At 37.8% G+C, this 24,314-nt stretch overlaps 1 protein-coding gene across 1 annotated transcript in view; it reads right to left on the reverse strand.

The window, feature by feature from the left end:
- Positions 1-339: 339 nt before the first annotated feature.
- Positions 340-24,314, reverse strand: part of CACNG6 (calcium voltage-gated channel auxiliary subunit gamma 6) — a 175,893-nt gene continuing 151,918 nt past the window's right edge. The window contains exons 3-4 of the mRNA XM_089690971.1: positions 10,042-10,179; positions 340-2,606 (exon numbers count right to left, since the gene is read on the reverse strand). Coding sequence (XP_089547097.1) covers positions 2,380-2,606; positions 10,042-10,179 — 365 coding nt within the window. The 3' untranslated portion in view covers positions 340-2,379. The remainder of the gene's footprint in view (positions 2,607-10,041; positions 10,180-24,314) is intronic.

Raw genomic sequence — 24,314 nt, forward strand, 5'->3', positions numbered from 1 at the left:
TCTAGATGGTGTTGTTTGTGTTTTAAAATTCATTGGTAAAGTGATAAATTAGGGGAAAAAAGATGAGTGTAGCCATGTGGGTAACAGAGCAGATGGACAGCTATCAGCATGAAAATCAGTTTGCAGGTTATTTAAAAAAAGACAGATTTCAAATTGACAACAGGTTGCAGGTTGAGGAGAGTAAATTGTAGACGTTTATCGCAAGAAAAAGATGCAGAAAGTCTAAACTCCAAACTTTCTGCATTAATTGATGGTTAACACGGTACAACACTCTACCACTGCACAAAAAGAAGATAAAGGAACAGTAACAAGAAAACAAATATATTGGTGAAAGCTAGATTGTGTTTACGCAACATTTATTACTGGACATAGCCTCAAACTTTACACTTTAACCTTTGGCATAGGTACTTCTGAGGCATATAGCTTTGCATCATAGTTTAAATAATGGTTTTTAGATTAACATACTATTTAAAGCTGAACTCTGGGAAGATATAAAAAGATAAACATTAATGTGTACTAATTAATATATCATTAAACATGTTTTAAATGCCATCAGTGTAGGAACCTGAATCTGACATTGTATCAACCTTTTTGCAATCCCTGTACAGTAAACGCCAGACTTGGACAGAGAGAATCAGTATAGTGAGTTAGTCAGTTTTGTTGCAGTGCTCATGTTCTAACAAGGGGTGTGTTGATAGGAGGAAAGAGCAAACAGATAGAGATTGCAGAATTGCTTGGGACCTTAATTATGCCTCCGATAGTGACACACACCTATACCTTATTATCTGTTAAAATTCTCATAATTTTATTATGATAATATTATATTTAAACTGCCATTTTTTTATTTTTCCCTTTTTATGCTGCAAGCGTTAGCAGTTGAGTTAATAAATGTATTTTGGAATATTATTTTTATGTTTTTGAATAGGCAATGTATATAGTGTAATTGTCTATTTTACGGTTTATTGGCAAAAAATAGTTGATATGCTCCTGAGGCCAGAAGAGTTATGAAGAATTGAGTAGGCCCATGAAACGTGTAAACTATGGCCCACAGCATGATTATTATGTACCCTCGATTCTGCTTCTTTGTACTTTTTGGGAGTTTTAAAATAATAGTATCGTAATAAAATTGTGCAAATTTTAACAGATAATTGAGGTATCCATGTGTGTCACTAGCGGACGCATAATTAAAGTCCCAAGCCATCTGAGATTAAATATTTGGTGTTTCATGTGGGGATGATGCTTCCCATGGTGTAATTATATTCTAGCCTGACTCCAGCACTCCACTCATATATATTTATATGGTCAGTCCATTCTACCCTGCCAGGCATGGCTGTGTTGTGTGGTAGAGCTGTGTGAATCTCAGAGCTGGATGAATAGAAATGTAAAACCTTTGGCATTTAAAACAGTGTGTTTATCTGTTTTCATGGAGTTCAGCTTTAATAATTTTGCTTCTGCATTTCCAATTGTTGCATAAAAATATTTTGTAGATTTAATGAAGAAAACTGTAAAAGAAAGTTGAAAATCATTAACTTTAATTTAATTACACTTCAACTTTTGGCATAGGTATTTTGGGGGCTTATAGTTTTGCCTCATGGTGAATTGTAGGTTGGCATATCATTTTAATAAAGTTTCTTCTGATTTTTCAATTGTTGGATACAAAATATTTTGTGTATGCAATAAAGATAACTAACTGTAAAAGAGGATTGAATTGAATTGCATTTTTTGGGTCATCAAATTGTTAATATCATTTTAAAGGAGGTACTTTTGTTGCTTATAAACCCACAATCTATGCACTTGACATGCACAATGCTTAGCCAGTCCACAAAATCATACATTTTTCCTCTGTGATTTCCATACAAATTGGCTCATAACATCCATTGCAAACAGCATCCTTGGTCAGCTTTCCATAATGGATTTTCACAGTATTTGTGATTTAAAAGTTACAATGCCAATGCATGAAATATATTTTTGCACTTTCAATGCAAACACTCACCAGAATAAAAATAACCTTTAATAGCACAATATAATATAACACCAAAAACATTTTTCTATACAGTGGCCCTCCCCAACCCCAGTAAAATACATTAACAGAGTTCTGGATGCTACAAAGCTTATTTACAAAAGGGAAAAAACATCCGGTCCAAAATAGGATATAAATAGATTGTCCATATACCAAAGCTTATTCCTTTGCAAGGATTGCCACAACTTGTAAAGTCTGAATACTGACTGTAAATCTGGATCAGGTGCATAAAATGACAATGACGTAAACAAATTGTCCTCATTTTGCAAAGGACTTCAGTGTTGAGAACCCGGCCATGTTTGATCGGTCTCCAGCTGATTAGCTAGAAAAGTAAGCGCCAACGGTCTGCATTTATTTTTTTAAGAACTACTTCCTTTCTTCATGCAGTATTCCCAAGGTTTCTTGGGCAGAGATGGCAGTACCAAAAACAAGCAGCACATTCCTCCAAAAACCAAGATGGCTCCTGCTGCTGCTGCACATGCTATAGACCATGAGTATTCATATTCTAGATGTACGTTCTGGTTACTTCCCATGAGCCAAATGACTGCCTGACGAAATACTACCATGGTGATCAAGACAAACACACCTGTGGAAAGAAATAATAATAAAGAATTAAGATGGTTTTCATAAAAAGTATTTGGCATATGACTAGTGTAGACTGTGTAGTCTGTGTAGGGTGAAATATATGAACCAAAGTCTTGTGATTTATAATCCCTTATGTTTTAAAACTGAAATATGGAAAAATATAAAAGACCATTTCATGTTTTTGTATATTTCTTTATAAAAGAAAAATCCTTTTTTATACAACTAGCAACTACAACTGGTACCTGAATGTGTCTTAATGTTAACATCCTGTCCTAGCTTGTACAGCAGCACTCCCAATAGAAAGTTGCATTAGAAGCAAAAATGCTCTGTTAAATGAAAAAAAATGTGAGAAATTTACCAAAACGGGTGCACTCAGAATTTGGTGTACCTCTCCCACTGCCTATTCCAATAAATTCTGAGAAATCTCTGCTTGAGGTCTCTTTAGACATGGAAACTTTAGAAGATTTTGGATTCCCAGTCCCCTAGTGCATTTAGTGGTTCATTGTCATGACCCCTGTGTCACTACAGAACAAAGTTCTAGTGGGAGACCAGGGGTTTGACACTTCCAGAAGTGTCATTTTCTGAAGAGTCTATAGGCAGTGCTTGGGGCATGAGCAGTGGGAGATGTAAGTTTTATTATCTCCTTTACAGGGTACAGTTTTATTCTCACTTTGAATTTAGCAACAGAATGTCTTTAACCAGCAGCTAATGTGGTGTCTTCTGCTAGCTGATAGGCATAAGTGCATGAATTGTAACAGTGGTCTGATAGAATTAGGTTTCATACACAAGTGCATATTAAAATAATCCTATTTATATTGGATCTTTCTGCAAGGAGCTGGCAGAAAAATCCAGTGTAAAAAATGCTCAGTCTGGGGTAATTTTACGCAGGTACATGTGCGTTCACGCACACATGCCATATAGAGCCAAATGCACATAATTTCATGCTAATTACTAGAATATTCATTTTTTTTTAGCTAAATGAAATTTCCATGCATACAAGCATGTTAGTGCATGTATACAGTATGTGTAAATTATGCCAGCACTCTTTTCTCCGAAGTCAGGTTTGGGGCATTTTTTATCTCAGTAGAACAATAGAGATCAGCCATGGATATCCATCATAGCCCATGACACACACACACACACACACACACACACACACACACACACACACACAAAAAATTAAAATATCGTGCAAAAGTTCATTTATTTCAGTAATGCAACTTAAAAGGTGAAACTAATATATGAGATGGACTCATTACATGCAAAGCAAGATAGTTCAAACTGTGATTTGTCATAATTGTGATGATTATGGCTAACAGCTCATGAAAACCCCAAATCCTCAATCTCAGAAAATTAGAATATTGCTTCTGGAAGAATGGTCAAACATTCCCATAGAAACACTCCTAAACCTTGTGGACAGCCTTCCCAGAAATGTTAAAGCTTCTATAGCTGCAAAGGGTGGGTGAACTCAATATTGAACCCTATGGACTAAGACTGGATTGCCATTAAAGTTCATGTGCATGTAAAGGCAGGCGTCCCAATACTTTTGTATTATATATAATACACTATATATATATATATATACAGTTGCAAGAAAAAGTATGTGAATCCCTTGGGATTACGTGGAATTTTGCATGAATTGGGCACAAAATTTGCTCTGAACGTCATCTAAGTCTCAACAATAGAAGAACACAGTCTGCTGAACATAATACTACACAAACATTAGATATTGCCATGGTTTAATTGCACATAACATGTAAACATTCACAGTGCAGGGAGGAAAAAGTATGTGAACCTTTGGACTTAATAACTGGTTGATCCTCCTTTGGCAGCAATAACCTCAACCAAACGTTTCCTGTAGTTGCAGATCAGACCTGCACAACGATCCGGAGTAATTTTGGACCACTCCTCTTCACAAAACTGTTTTAGTGTAGCAATATTCTTGGGATGTCTGGTGTGAATCGCTCTCTTAAGGTCATGCCACAGCATTTCAATCGGGTTGAGGTCAGGACTCTGACTGGGCCACTCCAGAAGGCGTATTCTGTGCTGTTGCAGCCATTGTTTTGTTGAATTACTTGTATGCTTTGGGTCATTGTCCTGTTGCATCACCCATCCTCTGCGGAGCTTCAGTTGGCGGACAGATGGTCGTACGTTTTCCTGCAAAATGTCTTGATAAACTCTGGAATTCATTTTCCCATCAATGACAACAATCCGTCCAGGCCCTGAGGCAGGAAAGCAGCCCCAAACCATGATGCTCCCTCCGCCATGTTTCACAGTGGGGATGAGGTTTTGATGTTGGTGTGCTGTGTCTTTTTTTCTCCACACATAGTGTTGTGTGTTCTTCCCAAACAACTCAATCTTGGTTTCATCTGTCCTCAGTATATTTTGCCAGTAGTGCTGTGGAACATCCAGGTGCTCTTTTGCAAACTTCAAACGTGCTGCAATATTCTTTTTGGACAGCAATGGCTTCCTCCGTGGTGTCCTCCCATGTACTCCATTCTTGTTTAATGTTTTCCTTATTGTAGATGTGTCAACAAAAATGTTAGCATGTGCCAGAGATTTCTGTAGGTCTTTAGCTGACACTCTGGGATTCTTCTTTACCTCATGCAGCATTCTGCGCTGTGCTCTTGAAGTCATTTTTACAGGACGACCACGCCTAGGGAGAGTAGCAACAGTGCTAAACTTTCTCCATTTGTAGACAGTCTGTCTTACCGTGGACACATGAACATCAAGGCTTTTGGAGATACTTTTGTAACCCTTTCCAGCTTCATGCAAGGCAACAATTCTTGATCATAGGTCTTCTGAGAGCTCTTTTCTGCGAGGTATGGTTCACATCAGACAGTGCTTCTTGAAACCAGTAAACCCAAAACAGGTGTGTGTTTTTTAAGGGCAGGACAGCTGTCAGCAACACATCCAATATCATCACACTGATTGGAGTCAAGGTTGGCTCACTCCTGGCTCCAATTAGGTCTGGGAGAAGTCATTAAGCTAGGGCCTCACATACTTTTTCCTCCCTGCACTGTGAATGTTTACATGTTATGTGCAATTAAACCATGGCAACATCTAATGTTTGTGTAGTATTATGTTCAGCAGACTGTGTTCTTCTATTGTTGTGACTTAGATGACGTTCAGAGCACATTTTATGCCCAATTCATGCAAAACTCCACGTAATCCCAAGGGGTTCACATACTTTTTCTTGCAACTGTATATATATATATATATATATATATATATATACATATATATACACATACACAGTATATATATTCAGCCAGGTGCTACATGTCATTATGCCATTTACGTATGCTTTCAGATGGGATTACAATTATTCCTTTTCTCCCAGTGCCCAGTACTGGGACTGCTACATCATTTTCTGTTAACAGAGTGGATACAGCTCTTGTACAGCTGAGGACCTTTGGATCTGTAGTCCTATAGCCAATACATACTGTATTCCTGAGTGCTGAGTGAACTACAACTACCAGAGAGCTGGAATACAGAGGGAAGCTGGGAAAGTCTACATATTCTACAGCAAGGGACTGGCTGGCTCTCTTGGGAATCAGAGCTAAACACAGGGGGACTGTGGTTCTCCTCTAGAGATAGGTTGCTGGGTACTACTGCGGGACTGCAGACCAACCCAGCACAGTGGTGACACCAATCGCCACATCAAGATTGCATCAGCTTCTCTGCATCAAGATTGTCACTATCCGGTCTTCATCCAGTGATCTCTGCTCTCCACACTGACAGGCCATCAGGCAGTTACTTTGAACAGCTGAGAACCTGTGCAAGAACCCTGCTCTTAGGAGGCCATGCTTTCCATGGGATTGATGAGTGGGCTGATGCCCAACCTCTTTCTGACAACACTCTAGAGACACTGCATGTGGACATCTTTACACCTCAGTAGCAAGAGATCTTTGCTTTGAGCATTTACCACAGACTGTCTGTTATCTTCATTAAATTACCATTCCTCACTACTGTTTATGGGCCCCACCACTGCCAGCAGAAGACAATGGCTACTATCACATCAGCTTTAAACATCACAGAACTTAAGCTGCAATTTCTAGGTAAAGGGATCTCTCTGCAATCTAAGCCATTGTTATTCAATTTAAGGTGCCTATACCTATTTAGGCCGAAATACAGTCAGGTCCATAAATAATGGGACATCGACACAATTCTAACATTTTTGGCTCTATACACCACCACAATGGATTTGAAATGAAACAAACAAGATGTGGTTTAACTGCAGACTGTCAGCTTTAATTTGAGGGTATTTACATACAAATCAGGTGAACGGTGTAGGAATTACAACAGTTTGCATATGTGCTTCCCACTTCTTAAGGGACCAAAAGTAATGGGACAATTGGCTTCTCAGCTGTTTCATAGCCAGGTGTGTGTTATTCCCTCATTATCCCAATTACAATGAGCAGATAAAAGGTCCAGAGTTCATTTCAAGTGTGCTATTTGCATTTGGAATCTGTTGCTGTCAACTTTCAAGATGAGATCCAAAGAGCTGTCACTATCAGTGAAGCAAGCCATCATCAGGCTGAAAAAACAAAACAAACCCATCAGAGAGAAAGCAAAAACATTAGGCGTGGCCAAAACAACTGTTTGGAACATTCTTAAAAAGAAGGAACGCACCGGTGAGCTCAGCAACACCAAAAGACCCGGAAGACCACAGAAAACAACTGTGGTGGATGACCGAAGAATTCTTTTCCTGGTGAAGAAAACACCCTTCACAACAGTTGGCCAGATCAAGAACACTCTCCAGGAGGTAGGTGTATGTGTGTCAAAGTCAACAATCAAGAGAAGACTTCACCAGAGTGAATACAGAGGGTTGACCACAAGATGGAAACCATTGGTGAGCCTCAAAAACAGGAAGGCCAGATTAGAGTTTGCCAAACGACATCTAAAAAAGCCTTCACAGTTCTGGAACAACATCCTATGGACAGATGAGACCAAGATCAACTTGTACCAGAGTGATGGGAAGAGAAGAGTATGGAGAAGGAAAGGAACTGCTCATGAGCCTAAGCATACCACCTCATCAATGAAGCATGGTGGTGGTAGTGTCATGGCGTGGGCATGTATGGCTGCCAGTGGAACTGGTTCTCTTGTATTTATTGATGATGTGACTGCTGACAAAAGCAGCAGGATGAATTCTGAAGTGTTTCGGGCAATATTATCTGCTCATATTCAGCCAAATGCTTCAGAACTCATTGGACGCCACTTCACAGTGCAGATGGACAATGACCCAAAGCATACTGCAAAAGCAACCAAAGAGTTTTTTAAGGGAAAGAAGTGGAATGTTATGCAATGGCCAAGTCAATCACCTGACCTGAATCCGATTGAGCATGCATTTCACTTGCTGAAGACAAAACTGAAGGGAAAATGCCCCAAGAACAAGCAGGAACTGAAGACAGTTGCAGTAGAGGCCTGGCAGAGCATCACCAGGGATGAAACCCAGCGTCTAGTGATGTCTATGCGTTCCAGCCTTCAGGCTGTAATTGACTGCAAAGGATTTGCAACCAAGTATTAAAAAGTGAAAGTTTGATTTATGATTATTATTCTGTCCCATTACTTTTGGTCCCTTAAGATGTGGGAGGCACATATGCAAACTGTTGTAATTCCTACACCGTTCACCTGATTTGGATGTAAATACCCTCAAATTAAAGCTGACAGTCTGCAGTTAAAGCACATCTTGTTCGTTTCATTTCAAATCCATTGTGCTGGTGTATAGAGCCAAAAATGTTAGAATTGTGTCGATGTCCCAATATTTATGGACCTGACTGTATATATATGTTTACACAATTTTTTACATTCCTCATTGTTACACCAGTGGCCCAGAGGGAGCTGATAAGTCAAAAAGCCTTATCTTCCCCCTCCTGTTACTGGTGTTCCAGTTATATAGTTACAGCGTACTATTAGTGACTGTATAATCTGTTAAACTGGCTATTTTCATTTTATTAGTGTTCTGCTTGTACTCATTAACTGGGGTTGTACCTCCTAAACCTTTATTCTGTGGCATACTCTATTAAATGAGCCCAATATAGAGGTGTTGCTAAATAATCATATCTCTTGCATTATTATTTCATACTGTTGAAATATGTCTGAGCCCAGAGTATACATATATATACACAAAGTGTATATATCTCATTGTACATTAGAGTGGTCAGTAAGTTTTAGTTATAAAACAAAGAATAAGGAATGTGGGGCACCTATCATATTTGAAACCCAGTATGGATTACCTCCTGTTTTGATTGGCAAAATGACTTTAGGTAATAATTAAAGAAAAAGGTATAATAAAATGATCAGAAAAAAACTGTAAAAATTGTAGCATTCTTTTTAATTATGGGTCATTTGAGAAATGCCACCTTACATTGATGGCCAGTGCAGGGCTTTCTTTTTGTTCAGTGAGAAAAGCATTGTCTTACTTTGGGTAGTCAGAGAAAAAAAGACCTCCTAATATTTGTGATCAGAGAGAATTATATCTCATTACACTTAGGGTAAAAAAACAGAATGCCCCCTACATTGATGGGATAAATGCCCCTCTTAGAGATTTCTAAAGAGATACTTGGTGTCAGTGGTTACCTATCTGAGAGTAGAGGCTCCACTAATCTCATGACACTGACTCTGCTGAAAGATGTCAGTGCCAAACCAATCTTGGCAGCATTAGTAAGGAGATAAATCTGCCAATTCTCAAGGAGTCCCCAAAAACTTCTAAAGGAACCCTGTTTGTGAAAGACTAATCTAATGTACCTGGTTACCTTTATTTTATGATACCTCACACACAAGATGCTAGCTATTAAACAAGAGACTCTGGGATTTATATGTTTGTAGACAAAGACCTACCATGCACACTCAAAAATAATAAAAGGTGAGAGATCTGTGTTCATTCTAACCACCACAAAGCAATGATCTGCCATTACGTTTTTTTGTGTAAAAAGGATGTTTAATCCTGTCTTCTCTGATCCTCCCCTTCTTCCACTGTCTCGGACTCATCTCCTGATAGAACAGAGCCTTGGGGGGCAAGCTTCACATTCACAGTTTGGTGTGTATTGCTAGAAAGTTTCCTGCAGTCTCATAGGACAGTGAAAGGAGAATGAAAACTCCTCCTACAAGCTTTAACCAGTGCTCTGCTGGACATTGATATAGGACTTCTTTAACTGCTGATGAGAAAATGTATTTACTAAAATAATTGCATTTCCATGTTGTGTGTTCTGTGGGAGACCAGATATAGAGAATGCAGGGTCCTAGGTTTAGTAAGACTTTAAGATGAGATACCTAAAGTGGTAAGCTTGGTAAGACTCCACCTGTGTAAAAGTGTAAATAATCAGTGTTTGAATCATTCTATCACAGTCTACAGACAAGTGAAATATGAGATTTTGGGTGGACTAATCCTTTGAAATGCTGTGACCAATGAACAGGATATAAACTTTGCTTACCAGAAAGAATGAAGAAGAATGAAGCAGGCTTCAGGAGGAATTCCACACCTTTGCTTAAAACCATTGTTATGCAGATTGATCCCATTACCATCAGAGTTATGCTCAGCAGAGAGAGAACAGCTGCTGTGATATTCAGATCTATGGAAAGAACATATTGGTGAATGGTAAGCAGGAAAGCAGAAAAATTGACTGTCTATCTATCTACAAATGACTAGACATGAATATACAGGTGAAACTCAAAAAATTAGAATATCGTGCAAAAGTTCATTTATTTCAGTAATGCAACTTAAAAGGTGAAACTAATATATGAGATAGACTCATTACATGCAAAGCAAGATAGTTCAAGCTGTGATTTGTCATAATTGTGATGATTATGGCTAACAGCTCATGAAAACCCCAAATCCACAATCTCAGAAAATTAGAATATTGTGAAAAGGTGCCATATTCTAGGCTCAAAGTGTCCCACTCTAATAAGGTAATTAAGCCATAACACCTGCAAAGGGTTCCTGAGCCTTTAAATGGTCTCTCAGTCTGGTTCAGTAAGAATCACAATCATGGGGAAGACTGCTGACCTGACAGTTGTGCAGAAAGCCATCATTGACACCCTCCATAAGGAGGCAAAGCCTCAAAAGGTAATTGCAAAAGAAGTTGGATGTTCCCAAAGTGCTGTATCAAAGCACATTAATAGAAATATAAAGTTATGTGGAAGGGAAAAGTGTGGAAGACAAAGGTGCACAAGCATCAGGGATGACCGCAGCCTGGAGAGGATTGTCAGGAAAAGGCCATTCAAAAGTGTTGGGGAGTGGGCTGAGCCTGGAGTCAGTGCATCAAGAGCCACCACACACAGACGGATCCTGGACATGGGCTTCAAATGTCGTATTCCTCTTGTCAAGCCACTCCTGAACAGCAAACAACATCACAAACGTCTTACCTGGCCTAAAGAAAAACAGACCTGGTCTGTTGCTCAGTGGTCCAAAGTCCTCTTTTCTGATGAAAGCAACTTTTGCATCCCATTTGGAAACCAAGAGAGTATGGAGGAAGAATGGAGAGGCACACACTGCAAGATGCTTGAAATCCAGTGTGAAGTTTCCACAGTCTGTATTGATTTGGGGAGCCATGTCATCTGCCAGTGTTGGTCCACTGTGCTTCATTAAGTCCAGGGTCAACGCAGCCGTCTACCAGGAGATTTTGGAGCACTTCATGCTTCCTTCCGCAGACGAGCTTTATGGGGATGCTGACTTCATTTTCCAGCAGGACTTGGCACCTGCCCACACTGCCAAAAGCACCAAAACCTGATTCAATGACCGTGGGATTACTGTGCTTGATTGGCCAGCAAACTCGCCTGACCTGAACCCCATGGAGAATCTGGGGCATTGCCAAGAGAAAGATGAGAGACATGAGACCGAATAATGCAGAAGAGCTGAAGGCCGCTATTGAAGCATCCTGGTCTTCCATAACACCTCAGCAGTGCCACAGGCTGATAGCTTCCATGCCACGCCGCATTGAGGCAGTAATTGCTGCAAAAGGGGCCCAAACCAAGTACTGAGTACATATGCATGCTTATACTTTTCAGAGGTCCGATATTGGTCTATGCACAATCCTTGTTTTATTGATTGCATGTAATATTCTAATTTTCTGAGATTGTGGATTTGGGGTTTTCATGAGCTGTAAGCCATAATCATCAGAATTATGACAAATCACGGCTTGAACTATCTTGCTTTGCATGTAATTAGTCTATCTCATATATTAGTTTCACCTTTTAAGTTGCATTACTGAAATAAATGAACTTTTGCACGATATTCAAATTTTTCGAGTTTCACCTGTAAATTATATATATACTGTATATATATATATATAAACTCATTTATATCACCAAGGAATCAATGTAACTATTGCACATTAGAATCCAGCTAACAATAGCTCTTTAATCCACTCAATGTCTATTTACCATGGTTCAAATCCTCCCCTCCTCTGTTCAGGGCACAATGTTTTTTTTTTCTCTTTATGTGTTTGTGCCTTCTAAGCACCAAACATTGACTTTGACTAAAAGAAAAAACTTTACCTCATTGTATCAGACTTTGTTTTGTGTTTTAATTTACTTTTTCTCTTGCTTTTCACCCCTTCCCTCCTCCATTTACCATTTTTGCTCCTGGAGCCTCCTGGGATATCCACATCCGATATCCCAGAAGGCATCTGTGTAAGGAAGGAAGATGACCTGGCATGCAGCAGATCACACCAGGTCAAGACTGGATTTGTAGGGTGGGTGACTATGTATATTGAGGATAAAAAGACTGAAAAAAAAGATGAAAACTGGAGTGATGTTCCTCTCTTTCTGTTGAAGTGGCAGTAATGTGACCATTACAGGTGGTTGTTTCTGGTTGAGCTGTGGGTGGGGGTAGCAAACACTTGTTTAATCCTCACACATTACTGTAGGGTATATTAGAGTGAGGATGCATCTGGTTTTAACTGAAAATACTAGGCATCTATGTGATGAGGGCTACAAGGGGTGTGTGTCCCTGAGAGTCAAGCCACTGGCAGTTTCTAATGCTTTTGAATTTATCGTTTTAAGAGAGATGTTGGTGAACAAGCTTACCACAACAAATGTGCATAATTATGAAAAAATATTGAACATTTTGCACCAGAAAGAAAGTTGATATTTATTAAATCCCCTGAGGCTACACAATGAGACAAGAATGGTGCAGCCGCTTTAACATTTGTATTGATAGGTCAGCTATGTTACATAAGTTTCTCAAGAAGAACTCTTCATGCATATATAAAATACTCTGTAGTCCACCCATTTATTTTGTTAAAAAAAAAAATTAAACTTGTATAATTGCATGAAAATCTCTTCTGGCACTAAATTAGACCCAGTGATAGTTCAGATCATACTTGCCGTATGATACTGCAGTACCTGTTTATATGGTGGCAGTGGTTGGGATGGTGGGAAAGTGGAAGCCTGTGGCAGGAAGGGCTAATGTAAGCATTGATGGTTCTGCCAAAAAAAGTCCATGTTTGTGTACACTGCCTGCAGCACAGTGCTGTAAATTTTCAAGAAAGGGACTTGGTGTTGGGATAACATAACTCAAGTGAAAATTATTAGTGGTTGCCTAAAAAACTGCAGAAACAAGATGTAAAATGTTAAAGAAGCAATGGAAAAGATGGCATTGGTGGTGATGAAAAGGTATCAGGGAGCACATAGTTGGCAGCACTGCAAGAGGGCAAACTAAGTCTCCCTCTCTGTGCAAGTATTCTCTGCATACTTATGCATTATGAGAAGTGTTTCTGAAACGTCACCAGCCAAAGTTCCACTATAAAGGGTTGGTTCTTCTTACATTATTTTTCCATTTCGTAAGATGTTGGTAAGTTAAACCATTTAACTTCATTTTTAGTATTTCTCTGAGATGCTGGTGTCAAAATCTTTGCACTTAAAAACAGAACTCCAGGCATCAGCTAAGTACACAGTTTAGATTTATTTATTTTAATTAATTTAACTTAACTTTACATATATTTGGTACATTCCATCATTCCATGCCCCTCAAGGAGCTTACAATCTAAGGTCCCTAACTCACATTTAAACATACACATACTAGGGCCAATTTAGACAGGAATGTCTTTGGAGTATGGGAAGAAACTGGAGTACTTGGAGGAAACCCAACCAGACACATGGAGAGCATGCAAACTCCAGGCATCAGAGTGTCATGGTTGGGATTCGAACTAACGACTTCAGTGCTGCTAACCACTAATGCAGGCCATAGATGGGTCGAAAATCGGCGGATTTAAAAAAAAAACAAAAATGAAAAATTGGTCGTTCAATAGGCCGACGTTACCACCAACGGTAAAAAAAAATCAGACGATTTTCGTCCCGTCTATGGCCGGCATTTAATTACTTCTGTCCCTGCAGAGAGCTCCGCTATTATATTTGACAGTAAAAAGTATAGTGGTTGCAACATTGTATCTATTTGTATCCATTTCGGATACAGATGTTTTTATTCGGATACAAATAGATACATTGTTGCTACCGCAATACTTTTTCATGTCAAATATAATAGTGAACTGGAATTCTTCTTCTCCTTCTTTTTCTTCTTCTTGCAGGTCACGGCTCATGCACAGATTTTTTATTGGTAAAAAGATCGGCCGATTTGCCCATCATTGCCGCGAAAATCGGCCGATCGGCAAAAACGGCCGATTTTTTCCAACTTTACCGATAAAAAAAATGTGCCAAAATCCAGAAAAACGGCCGACCAATTAACTCATTAACGGTGCGAAAATCAGCCGATTTTTTTTCAGCCAAAAAATCGGCTGATTTTCAACCCATCTATGGCCTGCTTAAGCCACTATGCTGCCAGTTTGTTTACTGTTTTACCTGCCATAAAATTTTAAATTCTGTACCGCCAATCCTGTGATTGGCTGTGATACTTGAAGCTGCAATAGCATTGCATGGCCTCTGAGGAGTTATTGGGCCTAATCTGTAATGTTGAAATAGAACCTAAACTGGTTTACCAAATACTGTCTATCAAATGTATACAATGAAATGAAAGGCCACTATCGTATGTTTCAGTGGTATACCAGCTTGATGAATCAACATGTGATCTCATTGTTTGAGAAGTGACTTTAGCACAGTTTAAGTGGTTTAGCTGCTTGAGGAAATCAGGTAAACAGATTATTGTTAGAGATAGTCTGGGTAGACTGCTAAGCTTAGCGGGAGAGACATCTAGTAAAACACAATAACTGGGCAGTCAGAAAATATGTCTGTCTTGCTGCCACATGTACGGGGAAAATAGTGTATAATTACAAGCTATACATATATATAAGGATTTTAAACTTTAATGCACATATTCAAGATTATATACTTTAAACATATCACATTTATATGGATAGCTAGAAAATAAAGAGAATCGTAAAGTGATTCTAAAGGTTCTTTTTTTTTTTTTTTTGAAAATTACAAACCTGTTATACTTACCTACTAGAGTATAAGTAAAAAAGTGGAAAAACCTGCACTACACCCAAAACAATTAATGACAGTGAATAAATAAATATGTGAATAAATATAGTGAACTGCTGCTAGTCTTTTCTTGTATAATACAAAACATATATAAAGTGAATGCGCTGAACACTAAACAATCAAATGCAATAACCAAACACAGTGGGGTTTATTTACTAAAGCTGGAGAGTCCAAAATCAGACTCCCTTCTGCATAGAAACCAATCAGCTTCTAACCTCAGCTTGTTCAATGAAGCTTTGGCAATGAAACCTGGAAGCTGATTGGTTTCTATGCAGAAGGGAGTCTGATTTTGGACTCTCCAGCTTTAGTAAATAAACCCCAGTATGTCCTCAAAATAATAATGTGACAAAAAGTATATTGCTAAAGTGCTATAAAAAGTCCAAATTCATATAGTGAATGAATAAAAAAGTCCCAAATCCAGTGACACAGTGCTGTGTGCTGAAAAATCTTCCAACAAAAGTGTATAGGTGTCCACAAGTGTTTAACACAACAGAAAAATTAGCCTCTTACCAGACACATTGATCTCCAATCAAGAGATCAGACGAGCAGATGGTGTTCAGATCCAACACTGACACCCATGTTAGAGTGGAGATGAATGAACAACTGCAGGTTCACCTCAACGGATTCATCACATCAAACAGCTCTCCACATCATGTTAAGAAAGGTTTAAAACAGAAGAAGAAAACTTCATGCAACCCAATAATCCAACAAAAGATTTATTAAAGTATTGCACTTACATAGATAAGGTGCATAAAAGCAGTGTACAAATTTAAAATTCTGCAGTGACAGACCACCGGTCGGAACGTGGTGATGCCACAGAAAGCTCCGCCCGACGCGTTTCTCCAAAAATGGTGTCCTCAGGGATTGCAGATCAATGTGTCTGGTAAGAGGGTGATTTTTCCGTTGTGTCAAGCACTTGTGGACACCTATACACTTTTGTTGGAAGATTTTTCAGCACACAGCACTGTGTCACTGGACTTGGGACTTTTTTTATTCATTCACTATATGAATTTGAACTTTTTATAGCACTTTAGCAATAAACTTTTTGTCATATTATTATTTTGAGGACATACTGTGATTGGTTATTGCATTTGATTGTTTAGTGTACAGTGCACACACACTATATATATATATATATACAGTATATATATATATATATATATATATATATATATATATATATACTTACCTACTGTGTGCAGTAGTTTTGCACAGAGCAGCCTGGATTCTTCTCTTCTAAGGTCACCCGCAGGCTCTCCTGGACCCTCCCTCCTGTTGAGTGCCCCCACAGCAAGCAGCTTGCTATGGAGGCACATGCTGCTCTGTGTGTCCATTCACACATGGAGCTGCAGCCTGGCCCCGTCCCTCCCTCTCCTCATTGGATGACAGGCTGTGATTGACAGCAGTAGGAGCCAATGGCTCCTGCTTGCTGTCTCAGCCAATGAGGAGACAGAGACCCGGGACAGCCGAGGCTGTTGTGCACATTGATGGATCGCGATGGGATCAGGTAAGTATTGAGGGGGCTGGGGGCAGTGCTGCACACAGAAGGTTTTTTACCTTCTTGCATAGAATGCATGAAGGTAAAAAACCTTGAGCCTTTACAACCACTTTAATGCTATAGATTTAGATATAGGGTGTTGGCTGGTTCACCAACATCCACAGTCTGTTTCACCACTTAAAACAAATAATGTAGCCCTGCTCCAATATCTCCGGCATTAAATAAGCTTTACTGTTGCAGAAGGTACAAATCCCACCAACATCCTTCACCCAGCAATAAATGGGCTTGGTCATAAAGGTGATGAAAAACAGGATAGTGTGGAACTATTTCATCACTGCTCCTTCCAAGCAAGTTCTTTTAAAGATACAGCACATTCTTCACTTATAATGGGTTGGTTTTGAATGAGTAAAGTAAACAATGCACTGTATCTTTAAAAGACCTTGCTTAGAAAAAACTATGATGTATAAATAGCTCCACCCTTTCCTATTCCTTGGCCAGAGGTTGGGCATCAGCCAAAATAGATCAAGGCCCTTAGGTTGATAACCAGCGATTGGCAGTGTGTGGGTTTGGCTCACAGCTTGTTCTTTATAAAGATGACAAAAGTAGGCACAAAAGTGGCACAGAGCAGCCCTGAACCTCCTCTTCTTGGGTCCCCTCCTGGCCCCTACTTCCTGCCAAGTGTCCTCAGAGCAAGCAGCTTGCTATGAGGGCACCCAAGCAGGCTTGCTCCCTAGCTGCTGCTCCGCGTGTCTATCGCCTTCCATACCGGGCACTTTTACCCCCTTCCTGCCCAGGCCAATTTTCAGGTTTCAGCGCTCTCACAATTTTAATGACAATTGCACAGTCATACAACATTGCACCCAAACTAAAATTTTATCATTTTCTTCACACAACTAGAGATTTCTTTTGGTGGTATTTAATCACGAAAAATGTTGAAAAAAACCCATGTTTTTCTTTGTTTCTGTATAAAAGTTTGCAAATAAATAATTGTTCTTCATAAATTTAGGCCAAAATGTGTTCTACTACATGTCTTTGGTGACAATAACCAAAATTAGTATTTATTATTTAGTCTGTAGAAAAGTTAAAGAGTTCACAAACTATGGGATATATCTGAAAATTGATCAATCCTGAAGTACTGATGGCCAATCTAATTTCTTGAGGTCCAAGAATGTCAGAACAGTATAGATATCCCCCAAATGACCCCTTTTTGCAAAGTAGACAGTCGTATTTCATAATTTTTTTGTTTTTCGGAAATGAAGAAATAAAAAAAATGATTTTCACTATTTCTTTTTACATACTGTCACCAGTACAGTACAGTGTCATCATATAACTGGCATGGTGGTGATCAGGGACACTGCCTGGTGACAGTACGAAAAAAAAAAATTGATAATTTGTTTTTAATTTCTTCTTAATTTTTTAATATTTCTTATTTTTATTACATTTTTTCTCTTTTTGTTTACATTTTTTTTCCTATTTTTTTCATATTTCACTATGACCAAAGTAGTATAATGTTACCATAGTAACATTGTACTACTTTGGGGAAATCATCTATATTTTTATTTTTTTATTTTTGTGATTAGTCACAGCAAGTCACTTGGTACCAGCAACGGGGCCGGTACACAGATCTGCCCGAGGCACGTGACAGATCGCGCTGCTGTGTGGCTCTGCAGGCATGCAAACCGCGCATGCCTGAAAGGACGCCATATGGCATATGGCCACCCAGAGAGACAAGGTGTTTTGCTGGCCGCCATCTGGCCATAGGCCGGGCGGGAAGCGGTTAATCACACACAGGGCGGCAGCTCAGCCCTGCCCCCTCTCTCTCCTCATTGGATCACTATTTGAAATTGACAGCAGCAGGAGCCAATGGAGGCTCATGTGTACATTGCTGGATCGAGAGGGGGGCTTTGGTAAGTATTAAGGGGGCTGCTGCAAAGACAAGGTTTTTCCCTTCGTGCATAGAATGCATGAAGTTAAAAACCTTGAGCCTTTACAACCACTTTAAATTACTATTTTTTTCAATCTGGAAGTATGTAGTGCATGTAAGCTCATCATGTATAATTACTATTTGTAGTTCTCAGTTAGACATTTGACTGACTATGTTATCCCTATGAAGTGCATTAATGTGGGTGTATGTTGACCCCATGGCCAAAGGACAGCTTGTTGGCTGATACTAGAAACATTTTCTCTATTCAAATTATTGTTTTGTGTATAAAAAATGAGTAGTTATAAAGCAGCTTTTCCAAATGACAAATGTATTCAATGACAAATATGTAAAAGACTGAAATGTTTTAACATTTTGGATATTATCTTTTGTTTAAGGGCCTGAAGACTTCGGGTTTGATTTACTGACTGCAAATAAGTTGTTCACGTCATGAAGTGAAACTCCACTGACTTCCATCATCCCACCATTTGCAAGAAAAAATGCAGTTTTTTATCTTCCTTGCACATGATTGGGCATTCTTTGCAAAGGCAAAGTCCAGCACATTCACAAAGCTTTGGGGCAAATTCCCCTGCAAAGTGAACAGCATATTTGTCTTTAGAAAGTAAACGCTATGGTAACTATGCAGAAAGCTGGACAAGTTGCTAAAATAGACTTTCCTCAATAAAACAATACTTTGTTTCAAAATAGTGACATTTCTACTTCGCAAAAAGTTGTGTATGAAAAAGCTACAACTGGACCAGAATCCATTGCATTCTTCATGAGGCCTCATGTGGAATAGAGATGTGCGCAACAAAAAAATGTGTTTCATTTCAGATACATTTGTTAAGTTAATAATTTTGTTTCATAATATTCATTATGTTAGAATGATCCATTTTTTGGGAATTTGTTTCTTATATTTAGATTCGTTTCATATATTCGTTATTTTCAAATTTATTCCAAATTTGAATTTTGAAATTTGAATTTCGGAAAACGGCTAGATTTATTCTATGTTATTCTATTAAATTCTGTTCAAAATTTGAATTTCAGAAGATGGCTATATTCTGTTTTATTCTATTCTATTCAAAATTTGGATTTCTGAAGATGGTTATATTCTTTTTATTTTGTTAAATTCTATTTTTCTGTTTTATTCTATTTTTTAATTCTCCATTCTAATCTTTTATTTTCTATTCTATTCTTTCAGTTCTATTCAATTATATGCTTTTCTATTCTAGTCCTTTATTTTCTGTTCTATTAAATTATGTTTTATTTTATTCATTTCTAGTCTATTCAGTTTTATTGTAGTCTATTCCTTTCTATTCCATTCTGTTTTATTCTTTTTTTTATATGATTCTATTCTGTTTTATATATTCTATATTCTATTATGGTTTATTCCATTATTTTCTATTCTATTCTATTTTATTCTGTTCTATTCTATTTTTTTTTTGTCTTTAGAAAGTAAACGCTATGGCAACTATGCAGAAAGCTGGACAAGTTGCTAAAATAGACTTTCCTCAATAAAACAATACTTTGTTTCAAAATAGTGACATTTCTACTTCGCAAAAAGTTGTGTATGAAAAAGCTACAACTGGACCAGAATCCATTGCATTCTTAGTGAGGCCTCATGTGGAATAGAGATGTGCGCAACAAAAAAATGTGTTTCATTTCAGATACATTTGTTAAGTTAATAATTTTGTTTCATAATATTCATTATGTTAGAATGATCCATTTTTTGGGAATTTGTTTCTTATATTTAGATTCGTTTCATATATTCGTTATTTTCGAATTTATTCCAAATTTGAATTTTAAAATTTGAATTTCGGAAAACGGCTAGATTTATTCTATGTTATTCTATTCAATTCTGTTCAAAATTTGAATTTCAGAAGATGGCTATATTCTGTTTTATTCTATTCTATTCAAAATTTGGATTTCTGAAGATGGTTATATTCTTTTTATTTTGTTAAATTCTATTTTTCTGTTTTATTCTATTTTTTTATTCTCCATTCTAATCTTTTATTTTCTATTCTATTCTTTCAGTTCTATTCTATTATATTCTTTTCTATTCTAGTCCTTTATTTTCTGTTCTATTAAATTATGTTTTATTTTATTCATTTCTAGTCTATTCAGTTTTATTTTAGTCTATTCCTTTCTATTCCATTCTATTTTATTCTTTTTTTTATATGATTCTATTCTGTTTTATATATTCTATATTCTATTATGGTTTATTCCATTATTTTCTATTCTATTCTATTCTATTCTGTTCAATTCTATTTTTTTTTAATTTTCTATTCTATTCCCTTTTATTATATTCTATAAAGCAGCCTAAGTAGAAATCATTATCTTACTTCACTTATACCTTACTGTATTTATTGCAAAATTTTTCCATGTTATTGGAATTCGTTTTTGATTTTGAATTCATTTTCAGATTCAAATAATTTGTTTCATTATAATTTATTTCGGATTAATTGAAAATTGTTACTATTGTGATTCGGAAATTTGGATACATCCAAATCTTTAAGTAGCGTAAATTTTGTCCAAATTCCAATTCATAACAAAAAAACTTCACAACGTATCTAATCTGCAATATGCACTTTGGTTTTGAGCACCAGCTTACCAAAAAGGATATCGGAGAGCTGGAGAAGGGCAAACAAGCTATTAGGAGGCATGGAGGAGCTCAGCTATGAGGAAAGATTAGAGGAACTGAATTTATTTTCTCTTAACCACTTCCCGACCGACCGTTGTATATAAACAGCTGGACGGTGGCACTGCAGGGTCGGGTGGCCATTTAAAAACGGCCTCCCTGCACCCTGCTTGTGCACGCTCCCCGGGAGCACGCAGCACCGCGATCCGGTGCCCGCTGTGTCCTCCAGACACAATGAAACACCGATCAATGGAAGGACCTCTGTACAAGGTCCCGATCATGTGATCACTGATTGGCCAATCAGTGATCACATGCAAAGTAGTAAGCAAGATGTCACTTGTGACATCATTGCTTACTATATGTGAAATCTGTGAATGATCACAGAGGTCACATGGTACAAGGCTATTCACAACAGCCTTGTACCATGTGACAAGCTGTGACCAACCACGGCTCACTCAGTAGTTCTCAATGGCTGCAAGAATGCAGACAGAGAGAAAGTATTGCTTTTACATCCTATATGGGTGTAAAAGCAATCAGTGTAAAAAAAAAAAATCTTCATCACCCCCCAAAAGTAGTACAGTGTCACCATGGTGACACTGTACTGCTAGGGTGACAGTATGTAAAAAAATAATAATAATATAAAAAAAAAATAAAAATGTTAAATAAAAAAGTTTAAAAATTATAATTTTTGGTTATAAAAAAATTTGGCTTATTTTTTTTTTACTAAAAAGATAAAAATAGATATAATGAATAAATTTTGGCCAAGATTTATAATGAAATATTATTTATTTGCAAAATGTTATAAGAAAAACCCTTTTTTTCAAAATATTTGGACATTTCCATTTACATAGTAAAAAAAATAAAAATCCCAGCGGTGAATAAATACCACCAAAATAAAGTTTTATCTGTCTCAAAAAAATGGTAAAAAATTCATATGGGTACAGTGCTGCATGACCGCGCAATTGTCATTCAAAGTGTGATAGAACTGAAAACTGAAAATTGCCCTGGTCAGGAAGGGGGTAAAAGTGTCTGGACTGGTAGTGGTTAAGAGGCATTCAAGGGGGGATATGGTCACCATGTATAAATAGATAAGTGGTCCATATAGTGAACTTGGTGTTGAGTTATTCACTTTAAGGTCATTACAGAGGTCAAGGGGGCACTCTATACATATGGAGGAAACAAGATTTAACATACAGAAAGATTTTTTCACACAACAGCTGTAAAAATGTTGAATAGACTCCCTCGGTTCTGGCTAGCTCAGTAAATTGTTTTACAAAAGAGCAGGAACTAGGTACATTCCTAAATGCACAAAATATAACTGGATATTAATATTTATATGTAATAACACCAAAGATTGTTGATTGCCTTTAGGGGGATCAGGAAGGATTTGTTTCCCCACTGGAGCAAACTGGATCATGCCTTAGGCTTACAGTATAGGGTGTTTGTTTTGTTTGTGCAGTTAGGGGATTGAGGCAAACTATTTAACACTGACAGGGGTGCTTAAAATCTTTGGCTTTTGATCATTTATGTAAAACTGTTATCCCAAAAGGAAAAAAACCTGTTGCTCTAGCTACCTAAATTGTGTGGACTTTTCCCTTTAATCCTGTAACTGTCACGAATGTATGCCACACGTTGGGGGCAGCAGAGGGTGTATATATAAATTTCACAAGCCAGCTATCAGCTTTGAGGTACAAGTGATCCTGCAGACATAAATCTACAGGATCACTTTCATAAACCCCCAATATACCCCCCCACCCCATGCGAACCTCCACCATATTTCTCAGGCTCCACTACCCCACCTATGGACCTGCACAGTAGGTGTTGCTAGGTAGAGAGGAATGAGACCAGCGAACAAGGATTTTGTCTCTTTTAGTTTCTGCTGTCACTTTCCCTGGCCATTATGGCCAGGAAGAAAGTTAACGGAGTGCAATTTTCAGGAGGGACATCAGGGTTCGAATTGACATCTGATGTCCCAATAAATAGAACCTTTACCTGTCCCTTGAATATGTCCTGTTGTCGACAAAACAAGTAAGATGGGGCTTGTGGCCTGTGACTTCATCACGCCCGCTGCTGTACAATGGTAGATTGTTTTTTGTTTTTGTGTGTACCTGTTCTATTCTTAGTAAATAATGAGTTTTAGAGACATTACTCTATGGTGTTTTTCTTTGTTTCTTCCTATTATTGCTGAGGAGAGTGGCATAGTTTACTGGCCTGGTACATGAGTGGAGGAGATGTATATGGAGAGGGACAGCTAATTCAGGGGGGATTTCAATTCATTGGTTGAATTGCTTTAAATCTTTTATTAATACAGAGATCAAATATTTCTGATAAGGAGTTGGCACTGTTGGTGGTCTGGTGACCTTGAAGCACTGCACAAGCTCTATCGATTGGATGCTCTATTGACATGGAGAGGGGCAGCTAATCCAGGGGGGTTTCAATTCATTGGTTGAATTGCTTTTAATCTCTTATTAATACAGAGACCAAATATTTCTGGTAAGGAGTTGGCACTGTTTGTGGTCTGGTGACCTGGAAGCACTGCACAAGCTCTATCGATTGGATGGCTCTCGAGCCCTGATTGAACACTGGGGTTGGACTATATATGCACATTTAATTACTTTTCAATATTTCCCTTATTGCTATTTTTCCAATTTTTTGATTGGCTGCTTGCAATGTCATGTACTGTTTTTAGGAATAGAGATTGATAGTATGAATATTGAAAATGGGTGATGTTTTGTTACATTCACTTTTGTTGATACATATAAAAGAGATTACTCACCTTTTTAAGTACTATTTTGATTTTTCCTGTATCTGGAACTATTGAGTGCTGCATTCTCTTAGTACGCTAAGCACATTAGATTACTACAGTACATTTAAATAAATAGAGAATTTCAAAGTAAAAATGCTATTACATATAGGGGTTATTGGTTCCACATGCAAGTTTAAGGCTTGACATGTTGGGTATCTATTTACTCACTGCAACCTACCGTAATCTTTTATATTTTAACAAAAATTGGATAATATATTGCATTTGTGTGCACTACAATAAACATCAGTGTATTTTTTTCTGAAAATGTATGCTTCATAAACCATGTAGCATAAAAAGTTAGAACTACCTCCAATTTATTCCAATTCTGCTTTCACAAAATATATACTGTGTGGGGTTTTACCTAAGCTTCAGGCCTAAAATTATTTTTTAAACATGTGCAAAAAATGG

The sequence above is a fragment of the Staurois parvus genome, unplaced genomic scaffold, assembly GCF_062004578.1.
Source record: "Staurois parvus isolate SC_StPar_1 unplaced genomic scaffold, SC_StPar_1.0 ptg000548l, whole genome shotgun sequence".
NCBI lineage: Eukaryota > Metazoa > Chordata > Amphibia > Anura > Ranidae > Staurois > Staurois parvus.